The sequence below is a fragment of the Motacilla alba genome, chromosome Z (genome assembly GCF_015832195.1).
Source record: "Motacilla alba alba isolate MOTALB_02 chromosome Z, Motacilla_alba_V1.0_pri, whole genome shotgun sequence".
Lineage (NCBI taxonomy): Eukaryota > Metazoa > Chordata > Aves > Passeriformes > Motacillidae > Motacilla > Motacilla alba.
Genome location: NC_052046.1, coordinates 19,241,587 through 19,269,272, shown reverse-complemented (window position 1 = coordinate 19,269,272; position 27,686 = coordinate 19,241,587). Strand labels below are relative to the sequence as shown.

At 38.1% G+C, this 27,686-nt stretch overlaps 2 protein-coding genes across 3 annotated transcripts in view; one reads left to right on the top strand and one right to left on the bottom strand.

The window, feature by feature from the left end:
• Nucleotides 1–3,044: 3,044 nt before the first annotated feature.
• Nucleotides 3,045–27,686, bottom strand: part of NDUFAF2 (NADH:ubiquinone oxidoreductase complex assembly factor 2) — a 64,195-nt gene continuing 39,553 nt past the window's right edge. The window contains exons 3-5 of one of the 2 annotated variants that reach the window (XM_038125861.1): nt 23,826–23,866; nt 11,992–12,205; nt 3,045–7,198 (exon numbers count right to left, since the gene is read on the bottom strand). In XM_038125861.1, the coding sequence (XP_037981789.1) occupies nt 7,188–7,198; nt 11,992–12,205; nt 23,826–23,866 (266 nt within the window). In that variant the 3' untranslated portion in view covers nt 3,045–7,187. Of the gene's footprint in view, nt 7,199–11,123; nt 12,206–23,825; nt 23,867–27,686 lie in introns of those variants that run through there. The other variant, XM_038125860.1, reaches the window with a different exon arrangement.
• SMIM15 (small integral membrane protein 15) lies at nt 8,134–11,137 on the top strand. The gene is made up of 3 exons (XM_038125863.1): nt 8,134–8,501; nt 8,616–8,672; nt 9,338–11,137. The coding sequence occupies exon 3, from the start codon at nt 9,365–9,367 to the stop codon at nt 9,587–9,589; it is 225 nt and encodes a 74-aa protein (XP_037981791.1). The 5' UTR covers nt 8,134–8,501; nt 8,616–8,672; nt 9,338–9,364; the 3' UTR covers nt 9,590–11,137.

The following is a 27,686-nucleotide window of genomic DNA, read 5'->3' as shown; positions in this document are numbered from 1 at the left end:
AACTTCTTAAACCCCAAATTCTGCCACATGGCAGCAAAGTGGTGATATTTAACTTACACAATTTTTTTCCACCTATGATTTATGGGACTATTAATATAGGCATTTCCTATGAAGGAATCGACAAACCCACCGCTGTGGTATCCAGTTCTCAGTTCCAAGCTGTTTTGTACTTCTCTGGCACTACCAGAATGTTACAGAAAATATTATCTGAAAATATCTCCTCACCGGTCAGCCACTGCCAGCATTAAGGGATCTTACCTGAATCCCTGATACAGAGGATTGGGACACAACTATTTTGTACTTTTTGAGGAAAGCACTGTGCAAGGAAGAAGTCGTCCTACATGTTTTAACTGTTTTGATTATGCGTGTCTGTTTTAATTTTTTGTCTTCCTGAGGCAAAGGCATTTTGTAAAGCACTTGCCCAACATGAAATTCAGCAATCATCTCTAAGCAATTCACACAGCCCTCTCCTCTGCCTTCAACTTCTTTTTTTCTGCAGGTTCTCCAGCAGTGTAAAATGAAGATGCAGCTCAACAAAAAAAAAAAAAAAAAAAAAAAAAGCCCAAACAAAAGAGCTCAAAACAAAAAAAAAGTCCAAACAAAAAAAAAAGTCCAAACAAAAAAGCCCAACAATTCAATACCTGCCTACTAGACTGATGGAAAAAATAATTTTATGAGCTTGTATTTTGCATCATGCTCCTCAGTGTCATTTTTGTGAGTTTGACTCTGATTCCAGTCAAGTCAAGAGGAGATACAACACCAACATGGGCAAGGCAGAATGGGACTAGGAGTCATGAATATCCTTCATGTGACCAAGGAGTCTGAGGTCTGCTGGGAGCAGTTTGTGGGAACCACCAGAATTCACATATCTTTCTATTCTCTGTTCCAAAACAGAGAGAGAAAAAATTCCTATAGAAATGTTTTAGCAATTAAACAAACACAAGAAGCACGGAGATGTTAAAACTTCAGGACTAAGTATAAATATTCTTGATTGGTTAAAAATATTTTAAGAATGAAAATGAGGGGCCATGCCTCTCCATGCCTTGAAAAGGACTGTGACTAATGTGAAAAACACTTTTAAATCAGAGCAGGAAAAATTGTGACTTTGGGTTTTTGGAATATTTCCTTGATATTTTTGATGAAGCGAAAGCTCTCCTTGGAGAAAACACATTGCCTCCTATAATACATGCCTGATGGCAGTAGGGAAGAAAAGTCTTCCCTTTCAGAAGCAAATTGGAGGGAAAAGCATAAAAACAAAACTTGGAATGCAAAAATAGTCCTAGTCATGCAGGTGTTTCTTTGTTAATCACAGTTTACTGGCAAGTCTCAGAATTAAGGACATTGTGTCATATTAGGCTGAGGGAGTCTTGAAATGTGAGAGCAGGTAATTCAGTATCCACATGACATAAAAGGCTGGGCTAAATCATAGCCCTCAAACACATTATGCAACACTTCACACAAAAAGGATGTCATAGCCCTTGGCTTTCTCCAGCAAATATTATATAATGTGTAAAATAACAGAACAAACAACTTGGAGAGGTGTGACAGAGCATGAACACCTACCTCATGATTCAAGGTAGATGAAAGATATAATTGTTGGGAAATAAAGTGAATCAGACTCACAAAAGAGTCCTGTCTCCTGATCTGGAGGATCATTACACAAGGTACCATAATATTGAATAAGACTGTTTCAAAAGCAGTAGTGATAAAATTATGGTTTTTAACTGGAAATAAAAACTATGTATAGGAGACAAAAAATTTCTTTAGATGCCACCATCAACAGGCATTGTTGCCACTAGGAGCACTAGCTTAAATTTAACAGAATATTCACGAACCATGTAAAAGATTAAGTCCCCTGTAGCCACCTAGTCTGTTTGATTCTGGCTGTTTGATTCTGGCTGTTTGATTCTGGCTACGGGCAGAACAGTTCATCTTACCATGGCCAAAACCACAGCTGTGGATCTTAATTTTTTTCTCTAGACATCAAAGGAAGGTAACTGTAATTAAATAGATCTCTGTTGCATCTTGGAATATTGAGATTTATTAGGGCCCCAAATGCATCTCTTCTCCAGGAACCATGGTCAAGTACTCTTCAAAGTTTTGCACAGCTTAGTATATGAAGAACACCAAACCATTAGAGTATGTCCAGAGAACAGTGGCCAGGATGGTGAAGGATCCTGAGGATAAAACTTTGGAGCACCACTAAAGTTCACTTGGCTTCTTTGGCTTGGAGAAGACAAAGGTGAGGTGTGAGCTCCTGGCAGATTACAACTTCCTCTAGGAGAGCAGGGGAGGAGGTAGTCCTGACCTCCTCTCTCTGGTCCCAGCGATAGGACACAAGGAATTGGAACCAAGCTGCATTAAAGAAAAGTTCAGATGGGACACTAGGAAATGGTTTTTCACTGAGAGGGTGACCAGTCACTTGAACAGACTGTGCAGGGAAAAAATCATGACAAAAAGCCTACCAGAGTTCAGGGAGCACATGGATGATACTTTTAGTCAGCAGAGAGCTGGGCTTCATGATCCTGCAAGCTTCCTTCGAACTGGAAATAATCCGTATTTCTCTATGATTTAGCTGCTGAAGGCTCAAGCTCACCACTGGTGAGCTTAATTTAACTTAATTTTGAAATGGGCCCTCATTATCAATACTGAAGATTTATACAGTGTCTTTCAGCAACAGAGAGATCACAATACTTTATAAAAAGTTCAAACTTAATAAACACACATAAGCAAAAAAAAAAGATTCTGCCATGTTCAGATGGAAGATGAGAAAATGATACCTATAAAACATACAGGAAAAAATGTACCATAAGGTCTAGTTGCCCAAAAAGGAATAAGGAATTAGAATTAGGGTGCCTTAGTATTACAGAAGTCCTGACTCATTAAAGTATGTCCTATTATGAGTGTCCAACTTCACTTTTACACTGGAATACCTCATGCCCTGAAAAAAGGAAATCAAAACCACTGGAGGTGTGAAAAGGAATTTTGTTGAGGAAAATGCATTATTTAAAGTTGAATTTAGAAAAGACAATATTTCTCTATGATTTAGCTGCTGAAGGCTCAAGCTCACCACTGAAACCATAAGCAGTACAATTATTACTATTACTGAAGTATCAGGAACTCATTCTTATGAAATACGCAGATCGTGATGATTCAAGAAAAGAGGTTGTTGCAGACACTACCCTGGGATATTTTTTCAGCTCTAGTTAGGGACAGTGTGACCTGCAGAAAGCAGCTGTAACACTCAATGAATCAATATTGTTACTTCTTACTGCTCTTGGAAAGAAACTATGAAAACAATAACTGTGTTGGTTACACAGAAGTGTGGCTTCTTGTTCTCTAGTTCTCAGAACCTCATTCTCTAGTTCTCAGAACATACAAAGGTCTTATGTACACTCTAGGTGTTTTATCTTAGAGTGTACGTCAGTCAAGTTAAAACAGGACGTCACTTAAGACTTAAATGTCAATTCTTCTGCTCAATTTTGTCTTGACTGCTGAAGAAGCCACAAAACTTAACTCAGTTGTACAGTTTTGAGATGTCTCTCTGCACACTAGAAATACCAACATCTGTAAACAGGAATAGGGTAAAAACATAAATACAAGAAATTTTAGAAATGAAACCCTACTCCCTGAACTTGAAAAGTTGTATTTAAAAACCTTACTTGCACATAGCTTTGTAACAGACATAAGTTGCTTATTAAACTCACGCTTGTACAAAATCAAGGAAAACCTGAATCCTAGAAGTTGAACTAATAGTTATGCTAACCGTGCTTCTTTTATTCAAAACCCTCAAATTATTTTAAGAAGGTGAATAAATATTAGCACCTACTATACATGGAGTTGATTCACTGGAAGATAACGCTGTTTGGTTTCTGTTTCTTGCACTTTAATTTGGCATTTCACTGAGGTGTTTAATCCCCAGTCCTTAGGGCCTTCCATTGTCTGTGAGCATAAGCAGGCAGCTTCAGAGAATGTGAAGGACCTGAATTACTGTTTAGATCTACCAATCTTTCTCCAGTGCTTTTTAACTTTGTTGAAATGGAGATGAGGCTTTTGTGGAGATGGCTAAAATTTTCTGGTATTAGCCAAGGCCTATTGTCACAGCTGCTATATTTTCCTGTGATTCCCATTTCTTGTCTGACCTGCTAGACTAAACTACCTCTGGGAAAAGATCTGACAATTTATAAAGCTGTATTGATAATGATTTTTTCCCCTCTCCTTCCCTTTAATATAATCCACAACTCTAGAAGTCAGTTAATACCTGCATCAGTCATGACCGTACAGAATACAGTAATGATCCAGGAGAGTAAAAGATCTGTACCATTTGAATGGCTTCTATTTTTTCTACTTTCTTTCTATCCAAAAGAATTTGGATAACTCTTTTTCCTTTTTAAACTACAATAACACCTACAATAGGAACAAATGAAGGCTAGAGTAAGGCATGATACACTTTAGTTCTTCAGTTACATTATTCATTACAAAAGTAGTAAAAACAATGCTACTACATAAATGAGCCCACCTAGAGCACAGAAGCATTTGATCATTCTTCAATCAACTATTAGACACAATATGTACATAGTAAGTACACAGTATGTTACCTTCTTAAGATACAAAAGCATGCAGCATATTAATCTTTGGGTCATCTACTGTCCCAACATGTCCTGTCCTTGAATATATATAGGAGTAGACAATTTGTAAGGGTTGTTTGAAGTTAATTTAGTACAGCAGTAGTATTAATCATGATTTTCACCACTTTCATCTTGGATATTTAGACCTAACTGTTGAGAATGATAGCCAATTACAAATACTTGGCGTTGATCATGCAATTTACAGAATAAAGATAGACTGCAAATCCACTTCAATGTGAAACACCAACATTCTTAAAGATTTGTAGCAGAAAAAGAATCCTTAATCCCCAGTGCTGCAAAGGATTTTTGTTGGCTTAAGTACAGTAGTGAAAAACATAATTTTTATTGGCTGGCACATACTGTGAATATATCATACATGGTCAAAAAACTGCCAATAAAGCCTTCACAGCTTAGCTATTCAACAGACTAGAGAAAAAAAATAAACTGTCTTTTTACTTTACAAAACTCCTAAAAAACCCCACCATCATGCTATGGCACAAGAATTCCAATTAGCTCTTCTAGAAACAGAGATATTCAGCAAGTGGACTATGCCATGCTCAGCACACTAGTAAGTACACATAAGGATTACTGGAGAATTCATGCTGTATGTAGGAAAAAAACCTAGCTTCAGGGAACTAGTTTATCCTCAGACTGTACAAATGTAAGAGTACAAATGAGAGAAGGGTAGCTAGAGATTACATTGAGGGAAATATTTAGCAGCTTCCTTATGCAGAAAGATTCCAGACTACTGATACATGTCAGCACATCTGAGTGAAATGAATACATTTACTCAAAGCTTGTCTTCACCACACACAATCAAACACTTCACAGACCCTTCAGTGCTGGTGTGAAAAAGTATTTTGCAGTGCTGCATTGCTGGTGTGAGAAAGGCTTTGCTTTCATGCAAGTAACTCTCCCGTTTTCCATGCCTGTACTGCATTCTCAGCATTGTATCTTATTTTATTATTTCTGGGTTTTTGGAGTGCTGTTTCCATTTCCCTGCCCACTCCCTCATTGTGATCTTTGATCAGTGTATCCTTCCTTGAGTGATACAAAATTAATGACTGTCTTAAAATACACACAGGCACATAAATAACTATAAATAACAGAACAGGGCCATGTGAAGGAATCCTAGATTAGATGTAAAAGAAAGTGCAGGTTTGCAAAGTAGCAATTCAGTGACAAAACTATGGTTAACATAAAACATGCTTAATGTGGTCTTTTAAAGTTCTCTAATGGTGTACTAAGGTTGTGAAGGTTTGTGCAAGTTGTAGTTAATTCTGAAATTTCTGTTCTCTCTTTGACTACCTAAGGTACCACAGCTGATGAATTCAGGAAACCAAAACAAGTATCCTGATCTACCAGGGCCTCATGGTTGAATTATTCTGAATTTGGTAAAGTGAAAGCCACAAATGAAGCCTCCCCATCTGGTAGTATTCCCATAACCTCCTCATTCCTATTAAAGATGCACTGCGGCTTTCAGTCAAGGTGGTAGGCTGGGCTAGTTTTCACAGATCTTAAAATGAGCAAAATTATTATGTATAAGACTTCTAATACTTTGCCAATATAACCAGTGAATAGCTTCACGAACTGTTAGGAGGAGAGAAGGACAGAAGAATTACGTAAGATGTTTTCTAGGAAAAGTGAATTCAGAATGCCTGCCTTTTTTTTCTTCCCTGCCACAATAAATCAGGTACTCTTCCTTTTTAAAGCAATAAGGCAGAGAAAACATTGAAAGGCAGACAGATCTATGTGAAAGACTGGAACGAGAAATTAATTTTGTAGTGGTTATATATAGCTGCTGACTAAGTCAGTGCTTATTTTGGAAGATGTATCTGAATTTGACATTCAGACATCAGAAATGTAACTGTGTCCCCTCTAGCCGAATACGCAATTTTACCAGAAATAGGATATACTTACGTAATATCCACTTACTTTTAACTTAGCTATACAACATGCAGAACCTTTTTATCATGATACTATTAGATACAACATCTCAGAAACAGTCCCTAAGAACAGTACCTAAGATCTAATAAATTGATATTGTTATATTCTGCAAAGATTTACAAACTACAGACCAAACAGGGACCCATAAATTCTCTTAGTTTTAATGCTCACATAAATGGCTGAGTAACACAAGTACAGAGATACATGTACAGATACCAAAGATCTTGGAGTCTTTGGGGGTCCTGGACTGGAAGCTAGCCAACGTTATGTCAATTTACCAAAAGGGCATGAGGGAAGATCCAGGAAGACCTATTGGTACAATAATCTCAGTACCTGGAAACAGTATGGAGATCACCACACTGGCTGCAGTTGAAAGGCACTTGAAGAATAATGCAAACATCAGGCAGAGTCAATGAAGTTTCACAGAAGTCCTGTTTGACAAAGTTACCTCTCTAGTGGTTGAAATAAAGGATATGGATGCAGTTTTCCTGGATTTAGGAAGGATTAAGAATTCTTGACTTTGGATTAAACCTTCTGATGCTGCCCCTCACAGCATCCTTCTGAACATGTTGTCCAGCAGTGGGTTCATGGTTGTTGTGATGCACTAAATTGTTATTTGGATACTGCAAAAAAAAAAAAAAATTTTTTTCACATGGTGTGCTGGCTGAAGCACAGAGCTCACGAGGGTGCAGTCAGTCACTGGGGCTGTATCTGGGTGGTCACCAGCCACCAGCAGTGCTCCTCAGGGTGCAATTTGTAACAACATGCGGCTGCTTTTGTTCAGCCCTGAAGCTGCCAGGCAGTTGTACCAGCTAATAGTTGTAGGCACCTTTCAAAGGAACTATCCTATCCTATCCTATCCTATCCTATCCTATCCTGTCCTGTCCTGTCCTGTCCTGTCCTCAAAAGATACTACAAGAGACTGAACACAACAGACAGGTTTTTTAATAAAAACACCCAAATAATGCAATTTTCCGCATGGTGAGAAACTGCATTTGACATACTGAAACTGAAGCAATCTAGATTATTAGTAAGGTGTCTTGTCAATAACTCTTTAGCAAAACACACTTTTATTTGCCTGTTTTCTGCCCTTGAAATAATATAAATATTCACATAAAGAAAAGATACATGAAAGCAGATTGCTGTGGTGGCATTTGCTGGTATAGTGCAGAGAACTGATCCTGAGTTGCTCGATACAATTTGAGATTTTGCAAGATGTTCTCGTGTATTAACCTAATATCATAATCTACACTTTTCCTCGCATTGAAAACATAACGAAGCTGTTATTCACATGTGCGTATCTGTACAAGGGGAGAAGGCTTGGTGCAACATATAAAGGCAAAACATGATTTTTTAAAATTATTTTTCAGTATGAGCATATGAAAGGCTCAGAATACAGGCTGAGTATTTTTGCTGAGGTCAGTCCAGCAGGGAGCAGTGCAATAGCCAGCTGCTCCTGCAAGGCCATGCGGCCCCGAGAACTACGCTGCGCCCACCCGAGCGAGTCAGCAGGCCCAAAAGGACCAGGACACACAGGTGGCATCTTGCCGAGGTACTGGCAAGAAGGTATCCTCTGTCTGCTCCCGATCGTTCCTCGCGCCGGGCGGCCCCAACACGGGCGAGCGCACGGAGACACCACGGGCTCCCAGCTCTGGTGCGAGCCGCATTCTAGCTTCCAGAGGCTATTCCAGAACGACCCATCCGGGTACCTCGGAAACTCCTTCTTCCCGGCTTACAGCTTTTTCTAGCAGGACTGAGGCGCCCTCCCGTTCGGCACCGCGTGGTTCCCGGCGGGCAGCTGCGGGCGGGGCCGCTCCAGCCCCGCGGCGGGCGGGCTCTGCTCGCCGCTGCCGCCCGGCCGGGCTGGGCGGGGCAGAGGCCTTCTTCCTGTTTCCGCTCGGAATCCCGGAGCCCTCCAGGGCCGCGGTACCGCGGAGCAGCGTCGGGCGGGGGGCGGCCCCGGGAGCGCGGCTCGGGGGGGGGGCGCGGCGGCGGGGCGACATCACCGTCTCCTCACGGCCCCGTGTGTTCTCTCCGCAGGGAGCTCGGCTCGCCCTTCCGCCGCTCGGCAGGCCCGGAGGGTGCCCGGGGCCGCAGGTGAGGCGGTGCCGGCTGCGGCCGGGGCTCGGAGGGAGGCGCGCCGGGGCCGGCACCGCCGCGGGGGTTTCGGCTGCCCCACTGCCGCCAGTTCAGTACCCAGAGCATCCCAGGGCTCCCTCGCCTCCCTGGAGATAAACCGGGCTGGCTTTCCTTCACTTCCAGGGAACCACAAACCGCACTCTTTTTCCATTTAGCAATATGTTCTTGGTAGCATTTGCAGCTCTGTTGAATTCAATGCTAATTATTGTATAAACGCTGAACTTTAACGTAGGGGCAATGCTTTGTATTACACTTTCACGTACTATACACTGCTTTTAACTTTAGCAAAAATCATCTTGCCCTTTAATACTGACCAAGGACAACTTATATTGAAATGGTACTTGCTATCACAGAATAGGTAGGGTTGGAAGGGACCTCTGGAAGGGGATCATTCAGTCCAACCCCTACGAAGGCACCTAGAGCAGGTGACACAGAAACCTGTGATGTGAGCTTTAAGTATCTCCAGAGGGAGACTCCATGACTTCCCTGGGTATTCCAGTGATCATCCACCCTCAATGTAAAGTTCTTCCCCATGTGAAGGTGGAACTTCGTGTGTTTTGTTCTTTTGTATGTGTGCTTTTATTTTGCTGAGTACTCAGAATTTTTTTTTAAATATTCTACAGGGCTTTCTCAATAGCAAAACAGAAAAGATGTTCGATATTAAGGCTTGGGCCGAGTACATCGTGGAGTGGGCTGCCAAGGACCCCTACGGCTTTCTCACGACCGTGATCTTGGCTCTCACGCCGCTGTTTGTAATTAGTGCGGCGCTGTCATGGAAGCTTGCAAAAATGATTGAGGCCCGGGAACGAGAGCTGAAGAAGAAACAGAAACGCCAGGAGAACATTGCAAAGGCCAAACGAACAAAGAAGGATTAAATAGGCAAAAATGGCAAAAATGGCCTTCCTTGTGCAAAGAATCCACTTTTAAAATTAAATACTTGTACATTTTGTGTTACAACTGTCCTTTGATACTTGATCCTCTTATTTCTTGAAGTATGAAATTTAATACTTCCAGTGTAATTTTTTTCTGATTTGTGTTAAAATTTGCCCAAGTGACACTTGTTAGAGTAATTAAATTTACTACTTGTATTCTAGTGCAAGTTGCTTTTCTAAATTTGCATGTTAAATTAAAAAAAAAATCACCTCTTGGATGGCTTTGAAGGTAGATTTTTTTTCTCTTAGCTAAGCTATGACTTAACAAGTGTCTTAAAATTATCAAGTTTAGGGGAAACTGTGAATAATAAACTGGATTACAGAAATGCAATTTTTGGCATACCTTGAGCAAGGCTGTAGAGGCAAGCTAGCTGTAGCATTAGATAGCAGACATGACTGATTTCGTGTAAGGTCACTGCATATGGCTGTGTGTCCATAGTGGCTGCTGCAGTGTCTTTGATGGTGCTGCTTGTCTGCAGAAATAACCTGCCTTAGCTTTTCCTTTTTCCTGAACTACAAGCCATCAGCAGACTTTAATTTCAGCCCAAGTTCTAGGAAACTGATTGCTTGTTCTTATTAGCCTAATTTCTCTTAAGGCACTCATGTTCTATAAAATACAGTAGTGTTGTTTGATCTTCCCTAACAATCACCTGAATGCTCCACCTGTAACTAATTTGTTTTTGCCTTCATAAATTCTTTATGCCTCAAAGAATAGCCATAAGTTGGGTGAGACCAAAGACCCAGGTGGCCTAGTGTTGTTCTATAGCAGATGGCTGTGCAAAGATGTTGCATAAGCTGGTGACAGTAGTTCTGGTGACAGTAACCTCCTGGCTACTTTTGATCTAAGAGTTGAGTTTAGGTAGGTTTTTTGTTCTCATGGCCCTTGAAACTCTGCTGCCTTACAGGTTGCAAGATGCTGATAATAGTCAAAAAAGTCAGGTTTGTGTTGTAAATACATCAAAATTATTTAACCTTATTTCCAATTAATCTCTTCTTAATAGACTTGATTAATTTTTCAAAGCCTAATTTTTTAATAATAGTCTGTGGTGGCCTCTACGTAGTCTAGTTCAAAAGAGCTTGTAGCAGTCATTAAGATTTTACATTTTGCATCAGCACAAAGTTGTGCATTCTAGCAGCTACTCTTTGATCAGGTTTAAAAATAAAACTTTAAAATAATACCATTGTTCAAATGAAGAGACCTATAGAGCTGGCTGACACCAAGGGGGATCAGAAGTGGGGAGTCTAACTGAAATTACTTTTAAGTAAATGTGAAGTTGATCCCCTTTCAATTTTGTTGGTGAAAGCAAGCATTATTAGAATATGACATTTGGGCATTTTATAAATATGTGAGATTAAGTCTCCATGTTTTGTATGAAGTGCTGTCAAATATGTATGTGTTCGACCTTTGATACCTACATAGCTTGAAACACAGGGAGGAAAACTGATGAGGGATACACTCCGTAAATAAATTTGATACTTTTTGAAAAAAAATTGTGTGGTCTTTATTTTTATTTGAAGTTCTCAAACGCAAATAATATGCACATTTTATGTATCTAAACTATGGCCAAAATGATCTCATCATCTAGGGAAGTCCATGGATACACAAGGAATAAAAACTAATGTTTTTTTTAAATATTCATGACAGTCCCTTGTCCCAGGCCTGGTGTTATTTTCCAGCAGCTTTATCAAATACTTCTAGCTTCTATTATAGCAGTTATATGTATTTAAACTGATTTTACCCTGTATAAATTGCTGTCTGCAAATCAAACATTCAAATATGTTGACTGTTTTAAGTTACAAGAACGTCTCTATGATGAGTACAGTGCGTAATCAATGCAGTGTCATAGTGATTCCTGTTAATGAAATCAACTTTTCTGTCTGCTTGCCAGCAGAAAGCATGCTGGCACTGCCAAGGGATTTATTATGAAGAAATGTCTTGGCCAAGGCTTGGGAAAATGTAAGTGTACAGACAGCAATTGTTATATCAAGAACAGTTTTAAAACTAAATCAGTTTTCAAGGAAAAAAGCAAGTTAGACTTTAGGAAAATTCAGATAGTCTTTTAAGTATGGATTCAAGAGTAACTGATGAACAGCAACTGTCAAAACCAAACTTAGTAACACACCCTGTTTTTCACTAAACCCAAAACACTTCACAATACTTTGTCATAATCAAGCCTATTTGAATAGTTCTGCAAAACTGAAACTGCTTTAATACTACGTTATTGTACTCTTATATATAATGGATGTGTATGTTGTCTGTTAAAATATTAATCTATTAACAGTACCTGTCTGTTAAATTGCTTATTTTTTTTGACTACTACCACTGCCTGGTGGCATCCAGGTACCTGGCTGGAAGATATTTGCAGTGCTCGTGGGGTCTTGTGAGGGCTCCTTCTTTCCATAGTAAGGAGCAGATGCATGGCCTTTAACCTGAGTATGACCTGGTTCAGCAACAAGTCCTTCCTCATACTCCTTGGCCTGAAGCAGCTTATCCTTTTCAGATACATCCTTGACTTTCTGCTTCATTTCTTCTCTATAATTTTCATTCCTAAGAATCTCCTAAAAACACAGTAGAAAGATAATTAAGTCAAAAGCAAATGCAATATACAGTGTTGCAATAAAGCATTTTAAACAGTAATTTATTTTCTTAATTTATAACCCACATTTGCAGGTAATAAAGTAAAATAAAATGTGGCAAAATTGGTTGGTTTTCCACAACTGCAAATTCAACCCTAACTGTATTGTGGTGTCCACTTTTCTATTCTATTGGAGCAAAAAGAAATTAAGAAATTAAATACATCAACAAATGTGAAAGCACATTAAAAATAAGGCTACTTTTTGCATTGTTTCCTATGTAGGAGTTGGTACTTACAGCTATTTAGCATTTGCATCTGTTCCTGTAATTCACTATGCCTGTGGTGTTAGGTACCTGTGCCTCAGGGCACAGTTTTGGGAGAAACAGATGTGCAATCCTTGCACAAAACCTTGGTTTTGTGCAACCCTACAAAACAAATAACTAAAACCACAAAATCATGGATTGGTAAGGTTGAAAGATAGCACAGTGGGTCATTTGGTCTAAGTTCATTCAATCTCCATGCACCAGCAGGGTCATCCCAGACCACGTGCCACAGGATTGTGTCCAGATGCTGCTTGATTATTTCTGGTGAGAGAGACTCCTCAACCTCTCTGGTCAATCTGTTCCAGTGCTCAGTCAACCCCACAGTAACATATTCATACAAAGGTGGAACTTCCTGGGCTTCAGTGCCTGCCCATGGCTTCTTGTACTATTGCTTCACAAGCAACAGACTCAATCCTATTGCAGGATGATGAAAAATAAAATTATATCTTAAAATCACCTCCCCCCTACCCCTTTCTCCTTCCCAGCTTTGTTTCCTCCCTGTAGCAAGTGCAGGGAGACAGGGAATGGGAGTTATGGTCAGTTGATCATACATTCCTGCTATTGCTTAGGGAGAGGAGTCCTTCTCATATACCATCACAGGATCCCGCCCATAGGAGACAGTTCTCCATGAACTTCTCCAACATGGGTCCATCTCATGAGCAACAAAGAGTCCTCCCCAAACTGCTGCAAAATAGGTCCCTTCCATGGGGTGAAGGATTTCAGGCACAGCCTGCTCCAGTGTGGATCTTCTACAGGGTCACAAGTCCTACCAGAAAACCTGCTCCAGCATGGGCTCCTCTCTCCGTGGGTGGGCAGGTCCCTGTCAGAACCCTGCTCCAGCACAGGCCTCCCAAAGGATCACAGCTTTGTCTCAGGCATCTGCCTGCTCTGGCCTGGGTCTCCTTCAGGGGCTGCAGGTGGATCTGTGCATCCGCTGGGACCTCCAGGGGCTGCAGGGCCACAGCTGCCTCACCGTGTCTGCACCAGGGGCTGCAGGGGAACCTCAGCTCTAGTGCCTGGAGTACCTCCTGTCCTTCCTTCTCCCCTGACTTGGGTGTCTGGGGGGCTGTTCCTCTCACATATTCTCACCCTGCACAAAAACTCTGCAAAACTTTTAAAGTTTCCTTAAATATATCATCAGAGAGGTATTACCACCATTTCTGATGGGCCCAGTCTTGACCAGAGGCATGTCCATTCTGGAACTGGCTGGGACTGTCTCTGCCAGACATGGAGGAAACTTCAGGCAGCTTCTCACAGAAGCCATTCCTGTAGCTGCCCTGCTACCAAAACCTGGCCATACAAACCCAATACACCTTATCTTAGAGGTACCATGGAAAGCAACCCCTTTTCTTAATTAGCTGCCTCTGTACTTAAATTCACAGATACACAGAGCAGAGGCAGAACCTTTTGCATACAAATGGAAATTGAATGAAAATACACAAGTAATACACAAATGACTTAGCAAACTGAAGAGGGGTGAAAATTTTCACATGCTCAAATAGAAATATTGCCAAGCATTACAAGATCAAATTTTCAACAGTCAGTATAGCAAAACTTCTTTGTGGCATCTCTCAATTCTATCCTTGTTTACCACATGCCTATGTAAATCAACCACAACCTTATTGATTTACAGGGGATTACTCCTATGGTGCTTGTAATAAACCACTACTAAGAATCAGGTAAAGCAAACACCTTTGTGATAACTGAAGACTGCATCATTGTCTCTGGTAAAACAATGGGACGTGATTTATTAAAATACAAACACAACCTACTTACTATGAACAGCTATTAATTTAAAATCTCTTCATGTGATTACTTCAACATAGAGTTATCCTAATCAGGTAAGAGCAGCTGTAACTAAACACCAAATGCTCCAAGTCAATTTTAAATGTTGATATGTAACTGTTCTCTGGTTTTCAGACCCAAATAAGGCTCTTTTTAATCAGCTTTCTGTGGACAAAGTATTATTGTGATAGAGTAAAATGAAAAAGTGGATCTTAAAAAAAAAACCAAAACAACATGAGAAATTATTCTTATTAGCAATTGCAAAAAAACCCTCAAACTGAAGTGACTTATTCAGAATTTTCTATACAATTTACCAGGATAAAATTTTTCTACTACAAAATGTACACATCCATTTTTGGCATTAAACTCATGCTACTAATATGAACACTGAAATCACTGGGTTTCCGTGCTCAGGTTTAAGAAAATATGAAATGGAAATACTGTGTCAACTGGCATGTTAGAAAAACTGAGTCAAATACATTCTCACTTTGAGATTCCACTGCTAACCAATCCTTTACTGTCTGATTTGCTATAAAAAGTAACTGAGGGCTAAATGTTAGTTAGTTTGTGGGTTTTTTCTTTGTTTGTTTAAGTTACACTGTGAGGTTCAGAACACTTACATTCTCTCCTTCTTCAAGATGTATCACAGTATTTTATAAGATGGCTATCTTTACTATAAACTGCTCCCCAATAAGTTTTCTGCTAAAATACAAGTCCATGAACACATAATGTGTTCTGACCATTAAGTGAAGTACAAAACCTTTCTATCCAACCCAGAGAACATATCATCTATCAGATAGCTGCAGTTTTTAAAGGATTAGCTTGTTCTTCCAACACTCTCCTTTTGTACAAATAAATCATATAAGCTCTTTGAACCAGCAATTCTCAGGAAGTACATGGCATCTCTACCAGAAATGTCCTGCAACAGTTTACGAAAAGAAAATTCTAAGAACTGGGGCCATGCTGCAAAACAAAAAATGCCTTAAGTCATCCAGCCACATTTTAAAGCAGTTGAACTTCCTACATGCAGATGTTCACTTTGAAATGTATCAGCTCCCAGCATACAGAACAGGATACACATGGTGTGCCAAGAGCTACGTTCAACTACATGTTCTGCAGCTTATTTTTAGGTGAAAAATAAAACAAGACATTTTATCACTGCAGGTTGTCCAGCTTTGGTGATTATTTTGGGTTGTATAAAGTTTTTAACAATTCTAACACTTGAAGCTGCATGTCTTTCCTCCTTAGGTGTACAGAGTTTAAGAAAGTGCTGTCTAAGGTTTCTTTGAAGAACATTATTATTAAGGAAATACCAAAGTAGCCCTTTGTGGAGTTTGAGGCAGCTGTTTTTCATCCACAAAACTGCTGACTTCAGCATAATCTGACATCTTAGTATTGGTAACAGCTGCATGACCAAAGAATGAAAGAGCCTGCTCCTAGGAACAACACAGCTCAAGACAAGTTGCTGTCTTCCGAGGGTGTTTCTGCAAAAGGCATCAGGCTGTATTTCCAGCCACCAGCATGAAATTTTCACTTCTGTTGCAAACGATGTATTTTTTAAAGCTCTCACATAACTCCAGCGACAGAGATGTATCACAAAGTATCCTCTGTGGTGTGGACTTCCATTCCATACAAGGACAAAAATCTAGACAAAGGATTTTAGATGCCTACCTTACTGTACTGGAAGAGCTGCTTTGTAGGGTAAATATTTGCAATGCAGTGTTCTTTTGCTCTTAAAGATTCCCATATTGTCACTCCTTTCCCCTTCCTGAATAAATGATTAGCTTTACAGAATGAATAAAATGAAGTGTTCTAGGAAGGAAGATGTCAGGAATACAAAAGAGGGTTCTCTAGACACACTCATTCCTTCAAGTGGAGTCTGGCTCACTAGTGACCAGTCTTTGCTGGACACTGCTTGTTATTCTTCTCCACAGGTGGTACTGAACCCTTTCTGTCCTGCAGCACCTGCTGAATCTCACACCCTGAGGAACCAGTTCTCCCCTCTCTGTGTGTCCCTCAGCCCTTAAGCCAGCCATAGTCACATCAGCACCTGCCTCCCACAAAACATATTCCAACTCTTGGGCACAAAGTCGTGAACACAGCTCTAAGGATGCAGGTAAATGCAGATAGGCAGTACCAATGTATAGTGTCTAAGGGGCAGGGTTTAAGGGGTATTTTAACAGGCTGACACTTTCCAGAAGGTTTTTTTAAACACCTACCCCTTAAATTACAAGGGGTTTATTTATTATTAATTTTGAGAAAAATGGCACTTTTTGTTTTTCAGATGGGTTTGCATTTTGACTAAATTAGAAATAGTTTCTTTATGTTGTCTTAGAAACTATTTCAACTTCCCAAGTTACCATTAGTTGAAATACTCATGATTCCTCTTGATTTGCTCTTGTTAGCTAGTTACCATTTGATGCCAGAACTGAGGAACAGCTGGACAGATTTTTTGAACTGTAGACAGTGCAATTCATAGAATACTCACATTTGATATCTAGTTTGAATATTTTATGTTCATGTTAATTCATGTTAATTATGAATTAACTTGAACTTAGAAATCTGCCTGTTAAAAATTCATACCTGTAGGTTGACAAAAATTTAAAAAATAACAAATGGGATGAAAAAATTGTTTTGGCAGAGTATTAAAGAAGTTGATGTAAGACAATTTAACATGTCAGAATTTTTCTTCATTATCAAATTAGGAAAAATCCTAGAAGTTAAACTGAATCACCGTTTTTTTTAGAATATCACCAAACAATTAAACTGAACTCCGTTTTCCAGTTTGACAAGTTAAGTAGGCAAGATGAGATAATTGGCTATTATATCATATTTCAAGAGTAGGAGGCAGAGAGACAACTTCATCTTTGGGAAGCACTGAATGTTCTGATCCAGGGCAGGTCTTGATAACTCAGCAACTGAACATGAGCCCAGCAGTACCAGCTTGGGAATGAGAAATAATGTGGTAAATGAAAAGCTGTCACTGCATTGCAAAAACAGAGGAGCAGTTTGAAATAGAAAGGCTTACCTGGATTAGCCAAAATAGTTATTTAAATCAAACACTGACTCAACTGACTGCTAATTTTGTAAAGAACATACACTAAATATCGTTGGTCCATCAAATCAATTTAAGATTTGTTTTATGCAGGTTCAGTTTTTGAGCAAATCTCTGATCAGTTACAATATTTAGTTTTACATGCAGAGCTAATACCACATTTACTACCATGCTAAATCAGTTAAATATTAATCATAACTCACAGTAATTTTTGTTTAAATTAAATCTGCAGACAAGCACTGCTTAGTATTACTGAAGTACTATAGTGCTATATATGAACTACAGAATCTCTGGCATGAGCTGACACAGTTTCTAGGGCACCACAGTGTAACACACTTGTGTTTGGCAAGAACTTGTAGCAAGAGGCAAAAGGAAGAGACACAGGACGGTAAAGCATATCACCAACACATGGCAACAGTAGGGGTTTGTGCCTGAACTATTTTTACAATTCTGCAAAGGTATTTGTCCCAAACTACACATATATTCAAGATTACAGATGAGAGTTTGTAGAGACAGCAAAAAACACAAATTAGCCTGGCACCACTGCACTCCGCCCTGAATAAAGGGCAACACATAGCCCTGATCTCCACAGAGCAAACAAGGAACTGTAGCTGTGACTCAGTCGCAGTTTGGTCCTTGCTTTCCCGAGTCTACATATGATGTAATTTGTACCAGCCCTTTTCCTGGTACGTTTCCCTTTGCCCTGCACCCCCGCTCAGCTGTGCTGAGTGAATCAGGACACAGAGCCAGTGCTCCATGTGCTCCTTCCCACATGGATAGCAGCAGAAGAGCAGCAGCAGCTCTTTCCTCTGCCACCCTGGAATCTGCAGCATGGGCAATCTAGAAGCAATGGGACAAATTGGTGCCCCAATACTCCTCTGTGGAGGTTGGGCAAGCAGTTATATTTCAGACTTGAAGAGAAAGTAAAAATTAAGAAGAGGAAAAAATCCAGATGATGGCTTCTGCAACTGCTCAATTTATTTTTTTAATTGACTTCTATGACTATTCCCTTCTATTTAAGTTCCTTGTAGCTCAGTTCTTTATATTGTCAAATTTTATTGCTCTTTTCCACCAAATAATAATCCTCTCTGGAATCATGCATAATTTACTATGCAAAACGCTATTTAGTACAACCTAAGTTATTGAATATGGCCCAAATTCTGGTTGTGATTCTGGACAACAATGGTGGGAAATATTTTGCTCAGAGACATGTTTATTCCTCTGCTTTTAAAATATTTTTTCATTGAACCTGTTAATCATACTACAGCTTTTGGTGGCTTCAGAAACAAATTACTCATGCGCTAAGCCCAAATCTCTATGTAAGAATGTACAATCTCAATATCAGTGTTCTCATTTTACAACTTCTCAACTGAAGCACCTGAAAGCAGACAGAGGCAAAACTATAACATGCAATCCCAACAGAGTCAAAGAAAGCATTTTTCTAAAATGCATTCCATTCCTCTTAAAGCAATGTAAATTCTGTGTAAATTAATCTACATGAGTGAACCTGCTTATGATCATACCATCTCTCAAATAATTAATACTTATGATCAAACAAAGAGGAATAGTGGATATACATTGAGGGAACTAAATAGAATTTAATTTCAATGTAATTATTTGGGACTTGAGAGGAAGAAACCTTATGCTTATTACTCACTGAAGTATGTTTTTTCCTCGTTTGACAAGGAGTTTGCCAAAACAGATAATTATAGATACCCTACAAATAGTGTGAAAGAATAGAGGCATCATTACATTGTTTTTTTTAGCATTTCACCTTCTATCCAATTGTGCAATTCAGAACTCATTGAATTTTATTACTGTGTAACAAATACATACTGCATGAGAAAAGCAGCCATTTACTGTGGTTTTCAATTTCAAACTATTTTCAGGATCTTGATGATAATTAAAGGAACATGCAATTCTACTTTACTTCCCATTAAATACTAATGTAACATACACATACAGAGCAACAGAGAGGTTTCAGTTCAAATTGAGATTTTGCTGTGCAGCCCTTTGTGTGCTACAGAGGAAGCAGCTTCTGTATCATCAGGGAAGTGCTATCTAGTACAAAGTCCTGTGTACACAAAGATGTGTTATTATGGGTTCACATCTACCACTTTCAGGCTACCAAGTTGGTGGGTTCAGAGATAAGCCACATTTCCCTCCACACCAGTTTCTCTTGGCATTGCCATAATTGCAAGTTTCCTCATTAGTTTCCTGACACCCAAGGAAGTCTGCAACTTTATTTCTGTCTCCATTCTACAGACATGGCCTTAAATAATGCCAAGTTTCTCAGATACCCTTGAACCTCAGGATGTTGTCAGAAGTAATATGAAGCTAGAAGATCTGTTATGGGAGAACTTAAGGGTTAGATTTCTAAATATATTTGGATAGCTTGTGTTATAGATGGCAGAATTCTTTAAAAGTCTCTACAAATCTCATGCCCTCTGAAATAAGAAAAAAAATCAAATAGAAGTTAGGCACAGAAGTGACTGAAGAGAGGTTTCCTCCTTGTCATCATGAGCATCTTTTCATTCCTTTCCAAACAAGTTGTAAAAAATCCAAAATATAAAGATGCCAGGTTTAAATTTCTGTAGCCAGAAGAAAAACTGGGGGGGTAAGGGAATATGCAAGACAGCACATTTACATTTACCTTGGAAATTTTTGGATGAGCTATACAGAAGGTGGACTATGGTTCAAAGAGTGGAAGGGAATAGCCTTAAAGAAATAATTTCCATGGATGGAACATCCTTTCTATAAAACAACTGCTATATCTCAAGACTACTTTTCTTAATAAATTCTAACAACATTAAAGCTGAGCAGGTGAACTAACACACATGTAAAGAGATAAATTATTAAATCTGCTTCCACAAAATAGCATTTGATTAATTATTTTAATATTTGTTTTAAAGGCTACCAATATTAAAATTTCTCATTAATTTAAAACTGTAAGGTCCTTACTGACATATTTCCTATTTGCCAAAACACTTGCTACATACATCTAGCTTCCTATATACATAATGAAGAAATGTATTAGTCAACTTAGTTATTAATCCCTAGTTAAACTGGTTAAATTATAATTTAGAGCTGCACAGGAATCAAGGTAATGATTTTCCTCAGCCAACCATACATGATCATACTCAATACACATATAAAGGGACAGATGACAGGATGCTACAGTACTGCAAAAATATTCGTATTCAAGTTCAGACTTTCAATGTTATTAAGGAGTATATGTACTCATGTACATAACTGTACACATGCTCAGACAGGACAAAGGCATGATCCAGAATTCTATATCAAGACAGATTCCTGATTACCATAGGAACAGAGTATGTTTAAGCAGAACATAAGAAACAATGTGATCTGCACTAATTTGTCAAGTTTTCACCCTTATCATAATTAAGCTGAGACTTGGCATATTTCAAGCTGTAAAAAAAAATCAAAAGGCAACCAACTGTTAACCAGTATCCCAGAAAATTATTTTAAAACCCAAGGCATCCAGCATTAACATTACTCATGTAAGTGGCCAGGTTAGAAATAATGAAGGTGATGAGCAGCATTCATGAATTATGTCTAGCCAGACACAGAAGGCCAAGTGACTTCCTTCAAAAATGGGGAAGGGATGGGCACACAAGGAGGAAAGAAACCATGATGGATGTGGTACATTTAACACTGCACAAGCTGACTTCTTCTGAGCAAAAGTGAAAACTTTATAATAGAAACAAGCAATCAAACAACAACAAAAAAAAAAATCAGGTGTTTGTGGAAAAAAGAATGGCTTGAATACAAAACATTATCAAGTCTTAAGAAAATCAACAAGAGACTAAGCTTGATGTCATGAGCCATTTATTCTGACCACTGTCAGGGAGGAACAACTCATATTTGTTCTCACTTAAATGACCAACATGTCCTGATGATTATGAATGACTTTATGTTAGCATACAGTATTTACCAAACCATTGGTTCCCAACATCAGTGGTCATCAGTGTGATCAGTAAGACTTAACTGTTTTGTGAAGCTGTACCTCTTCAATATTTTCAATTAAAAATTCATCATGAAACCTGGTAACCTAAGTAGTTGAGCAACCTCTATCATCAATAGCCAAGAGCTAATAAAAGGCAATACAGACAAATACAAAAACCCCCATATGTATGATTCAAAAGGGGGATGGTAGGCTAACAGAAGTGGAACAGAAATTGTAATAAAGTTTAACATATGTCATTTGATGTTAGAAAGAAAAAAAATGAAGGGCAAAGGACTTGAAAGAGAGGAAAACTATTCAAAAAAGTATATTCACAGACTGCAAAGGCAGGAACATAGGCACAGCTCCAGAAACTTATGCTTTAGGAGCTTTAGAGTTGTTACAATAAGATGATGACAGCAAAATATCATTAAAGCAAAAACGTAAAATTTGTGGGCTTTATATCCTTTTTCAGAAATAGTCTGGTCTCATGAGAAATATGCAAAAGAACAAAGATTTGTTATACAGGGTTTCAACATGGAATATGCCACAAATATTCCCGTGTTTCATAGCTGTCAAACAGCAGTTTATCACATCATCTTTACTGTCAAAAGGGGAATGTAATATGGAATAGCAGCCATTAAGGTTTATGTAGCTAAAACATTAAAGCAAATCAGCCCTACAAATAGGGACCAAACAATATGCTAAACGTACTTCACTACTATAATAATAATTATCTTAAGATGTAAAGGTTTGTGCCAGTTTCAAATTAGGAGAAAAGTAGATCATATATAGTGCCCCAAACTATTCTCTGTAACAGAGAAAAAAAATTAGGCTTTACTATCACATATTAAAAATGGAGCACTCCTTTCAAAATATTAGGAAGAATTTTTAACATACATATATTTGAACTACTTTTTCCTACACAGGGAAAAACTGTTCAGAGATTACTTGAAAAGTTAACTATTTTCAAATTCCTAGTTTATCATTTCTGCTCTGTGATACGGTCAATGCACAGCCCTGCAGGTAAAGTACCTAGCTGCTAAATTATTTCTCAGATCTATTACCCCCTGAAACTAAAAATATAAGAAGCCCTGCAACTCTGAACGCACCATTAGTCACAGCAATGTTTCACTCTCCATAAATTGCTCTTTTGGGAAGGTAAAATATTTAGAACACTGTTGGTCCACAATTCTCTCACCTGTGGAGACTTCTTGCTCCCTGTTTCAAAAATGAACCAACATCTCTAGCACCAGAAGGAGTTATATTGCACCAAGTCCAGACCCGAGGCTGCCTGTCTTGGAGAAGGTTTACCTCAGAGCAACTATCAGAGGAGCCTCACAGAAATGCTCACAGAAATGATACAACAGGCTCACAGAAATGATAGAACAAAAGACAAACAACACTTCCCATCTTCAAACATCACACTAAGTGGTAATTTCAACAATAAAAGTTGTTTGCATACAGTTGGTATAAGCCAGAAGTAATTAAAATTAGGTCAGTCCAAACTTAGATGGAGCAACTGTTGTAATATCAGTTCCATGGCTCTACATAAGTAACTGGATTGGGGAGGAAAGGGAAAAAAATTAAAAATAAAAAAAAACCCCACATTTACTACTTCCCTGAATAGGTTTAAGTATAAATTTAACTTAAACTTCTTTCATTCATGCATATATTATAGTTCTTACTGTCTCTATAGCCTCAGTGGCAAGTGTGAAAGAGAGGCAGAGAGAATTAGCTGAAAAGTTGTATGTTGGGTAGGAGTTTGTTTCAATGACAAGCTTGACACAGTACTCCTGATGAAAGTCAAGTATCTGCCTCCTTGGGTGTAATTTTGAATCTTCTGCAGCAAACTATGTCTTCTCTCTCATTCCTAGCTGGTGCTTAGCAACTTAGAATAGAAATGCTGGGCAAGTAATGTATGTGTGCGCATGCATCTGCATACACAGATCAGCAGTCAAACTTGTTTCTAAACTCCTTACAAACTCATCAGCATGAAAGACACTAGGGGACATTTCTCTGCTTTCTCTTATGGAAAAAGACATAGATGCAAGTCCTTGTAAAATGCTAGAGCAATTGGTTTTCCTGTTTTGATGAATTCACTGAGAGCTGGGTTTGAAACCCACATTTTAATATCAACTACCATGAAAAAAACCTTACATTAATTAAAAAGCCATAGCAGTAATTTAAGAATTTTTTTAATTGAAGAGATTCTTCAACAGTTATGATCATCTTAAAGAACCTACATACATCTTCTTAAAAGAATTTATACAGAGAATGACTAAAGAATAATGGAGTTTATTTTACTTTTTGCTAAGTGTTAGATATCTAGTCAGTGTGCACTTTCATCAATTAGGCAAGGAACATACTAAATTCTCCCCCATAAGTGGCAGATTACTGCACAGATGAGCCCACTATAAATTAATTATGGTAGTTTCATTTCAGCAATTGAAAATTTAAAGACATTTCATCTCACCTCAATTGTGGGTGGATCTTCTCTCTTTTTTCTTATCCATGCTGGAAAAAAAAAATCAAATGGATTATTTCAAAGATCACAAACAGTATTAAAACTCAAAATTATTATTGATTTGTAACAGAAAGCAAGTATTTATGAAAAAATTACAATAGAATTCACCACAACCTGGCAAACCTGTCATTTCCCAAAATGTAGGCACAAGATGTTATTTCCCATTTCAATACTCAGTCTTCAGAGAAGGGAGGGGTGGGGGATGGTGTCACCTCTGTGAGGAGACCTTGGGCATGGTTTACATACCACCTTGGCTGTCAAAACAGGGCTTAAAAAGCAGGGCTTATGGCACAGGCTTATTGCAATACAGAGTTGAGGTACACCCTAAGAAAATGTCAAGCCAACTGATGGAAAGTAAGAACAGCCTTAGACCACTCTGGTGAAAAAGGATTCCTGTACATGCTTCAGACATTCTTAAAGCTGAAAACTTTTTTATGTTACTACCAGGTATAATTCCTTTACAGGTATGAAAGGTACAGCCCCAGACCTGACTGACGGATTGCAGAGCCTGGACTGAACACATCATGTGGCTCTGTGGGATTATTCATTGCCAGGAGGGGTGGGTACTGTGACTGGGGGAAGGATCCCTCCATCTCAGTTAATTCATGCTGGAAAAGACAGCAGAGGAATGGAGGAATAAAAGCAGTGGCAATGACAGCTGTCCTATGGCTCAGGTTTTCTGAATGAGACCCACAGATATTTGCCCACTCCCATGACTATCACTGCTGTTAGCTGGGACTGTCAGGAGACACCACAACACAGATGCTGACAGGTCTCACTTTGCACAGTCAATGAATTAAGAGAGTTCTAACTATTACAAACATTATTTAGAGGAATGACCTGACACCACTTTTTAGAAATATCACTACTGTAGCATTTTTTCATGGATTTTTAATCGACACTATTGGTAGGTCCTTGGTTGGATACTTCAAAGACATTTGTCTTTTCTGCCCATATTTTTCAAATTAATTAGTAGCAGAATGCAAGTAGCCAGTAATGAATAGAATGATAAACATAAGGAAAGCCACTTCCAAGTGCTGAGATGCAGAAAAATGTTATTTCATATGTTTGTTTGGGTAATTAAGATTTTTGTTACTATGCTTGAAAATTAGAGCAAAAATAACATTTTGCTATAACCCACTCAAATTCCTGGCCTCACCTGTTGCCATCTATAAAGTTACAGAAATACTTTAGGATGTAAATATTCCATATTTTAATTTTCTAATACCATCTGTGCTGTATTTTGAGGGGAATCAGGGAATGATTTAGACAAGCCTAAGACACTAAAATGTGCACAGAGTCATAATATAATCTCATTTCTGAAAATGCAATTACATAGAAGGTGAAACACTAACACCAGCAGCAGTATGCAACTGGTTTTAGGGAGAATAGGTTCAATTAACATAAGAACAAAGGGAGATGAAATGGTAGAACAGCTTGGAATTTATCCAGGATGGCAAGGCCAACAGCCTTGGCTAATGGTAAAGTTCAATGGTAAAATACCTGCAAAGATATGAAGCAAGGTAACAGTTTCAGTTCATGTGTATCAGATGCCACTTCCTGAAGATATGTATTTTTAAATGTCTTTCTCAAACTACTTTTCTTAAAAGCAGTCCCTGTCATCTCTTCTCAGCATTCCTAACAAAAAAAAAAAAAAAATAGATCCAAATCTATTGTCATTGTGGAGAAGTGACAGAGCTATGAAAGAGTCAACTTCACACTTTCTGCAAGCTTTTGTCAGAGGAAAGAAAAGCAGACCAATAATGTAATTCAAAATACAACTAAGTGACTTTCTATTAAACCTATAGAACTACAGAACTTTTTGCATGTACCTGTAGCACTTACAAACATTTAAATTTTACTGTGATTTTAACCTGCCAAATCTGGTAAGATGAAAGACTAAACTGAGACTCACTTCTCAGCTGGCAGCCTTGCATATGCTCTGTAACAAAACCAACCATGCTATTGAAGAAAATCTTATCACACAAGTGTTTCCTCCTGAAGGAAGTTACCTTTGTCCATATACTTTGCAACAGTTTCAGATTACTGAAATACTTGGCAACATCATTCAGAAAAAAAGCAAAAAGTAGTAGAGATTTCATATACAGCAAAGTATGTATACTAGACACTAATCAATAAAAGATACATCTGGAGAAAAAAAAAAGAGAAAAATACCTGTTCAAAATGTCTCATAAAAAGTAAAGCTTAAACCATCAAAATTTAACGGATTACTTTCAACAAAATATCATCTCCTACCTTGTCATGCCTTGCTTCTGACCTGTGAAAGGATAGTACCACTGTTTTCAATTCCACAGCTCTCAACACGTAAAAATTGCTTTACTTTATTTGAAATTGCCAGTATTTTATTAAAACACTAGCAGCATTTTAATTTCAGATCATTATAATAACTGATTCAGAAAGAAAAAATTTGAAATAAAAATTAAGCTGCAGCTAGAAAGTACTGCTGAAATATAAACATTACAATAGATTTTCTTTCCAGAGCACCTGTGACTTTTAGCAGTTTTTTGACTAATGATTTTCAGATGAACGGAATACTTCTAGTAAATTATTTTATAATTTAATTATCTTCCTTGTTTAAAAAGCTGCAAACACAACAGTGAAGGGTAACACAACCACATGTGTCCTGTGAACAGAGGCTGTAAAGTAAGTACCACTCCACAATACATTTTCATTCATTAACTGAACTCAGTACCAACACTCAAAAGCAAAGAAACAAACCTTAATTTAGGAAGATTTTTTGTATCAAACATTCCATAATAGAACTGTATCTATTTAAATACATAAATAATGCACACAGTTTTAACACTGTGCTCTTTTTCTTTCCAGTTATAACAACACTTGAATACTTGGTTTTATTGGAGCTATTAACCTTCTTGTTTTCTACAAAATGTCAGGGGTAGAAATCTTTTGCAGCTTAACGGTACATAAAACTTGTTGGCACAAATATTGATACTATTTTCTGAATTACTACAAGCAAATTAATTTAATATCTCTCATGAACTGCATAAGAAATTCATTATTTAATGGAAGATTTCTTCACTGCCAGGTAGCTGAGGGAGGAAAATAGTATGAAAAATTACTAAAATCTTTTTCTATCCGTAAGATGAAGTTAGTTAGATTTAACATTATCATACTCCTCTGTGCAAATCCACTTCTCAAATATTCTTCATTAAGCTCAAGAAGAAATACGAGTTTAAAAGCAAACAAAACATTATCTGATTTCAGTATATTTTAGCACACTGCAGATTAGCATCCAAAAGTTTATCAGTCTTTCAAAAGAAATACATTTTACTAATAATTCACCTGATCACTCCTTCATCTTTGGGGGTAAGAATGGGAGGACTCTAGTATACTTAATTTTCACCAGTTTTTATGTGGTTCTCTTTAAGACAGGAAGATTTTTTAAAGCCTTTCAAATCTTTGACTTTTAAGTGATCAATAACATTTTGAGCACCCAACACATGGTTCAAAAAAAGCACCAACACCTTATAACTCAGTTGTAAGAGAAATTCATGGTAGCAAAGGGAGAATGAAGGTGTACAAAAAGTAAATAATATGTTGAAGTTTATATATTTTGCATTCTCTTTATATATCTGTGTATACCTAGACACAAAATATATATATATGTGTATAAAGTTGAGCAAAGAAAATGCTCTTGTACCTTTCTTTATGATCTGCATTACACCTTTCGTGAATGCAATTTTACATTACTCAACAGCTTTATACCATAGTCAAATATTTGTTGATGGAAACAAGGTAGTAGGTAGGTGCTTTATTACATTTTATTTG

What these genes read in the sequence shown, in the direction of transcription:
- SMIM15 (XM_038125863.1), top strand. Translation starts at nt 9,365, where the DNA reads ATGTTCGATATTAAGGCTTGGGCCGAGTACATCGTGGAGTGGGCTGCC.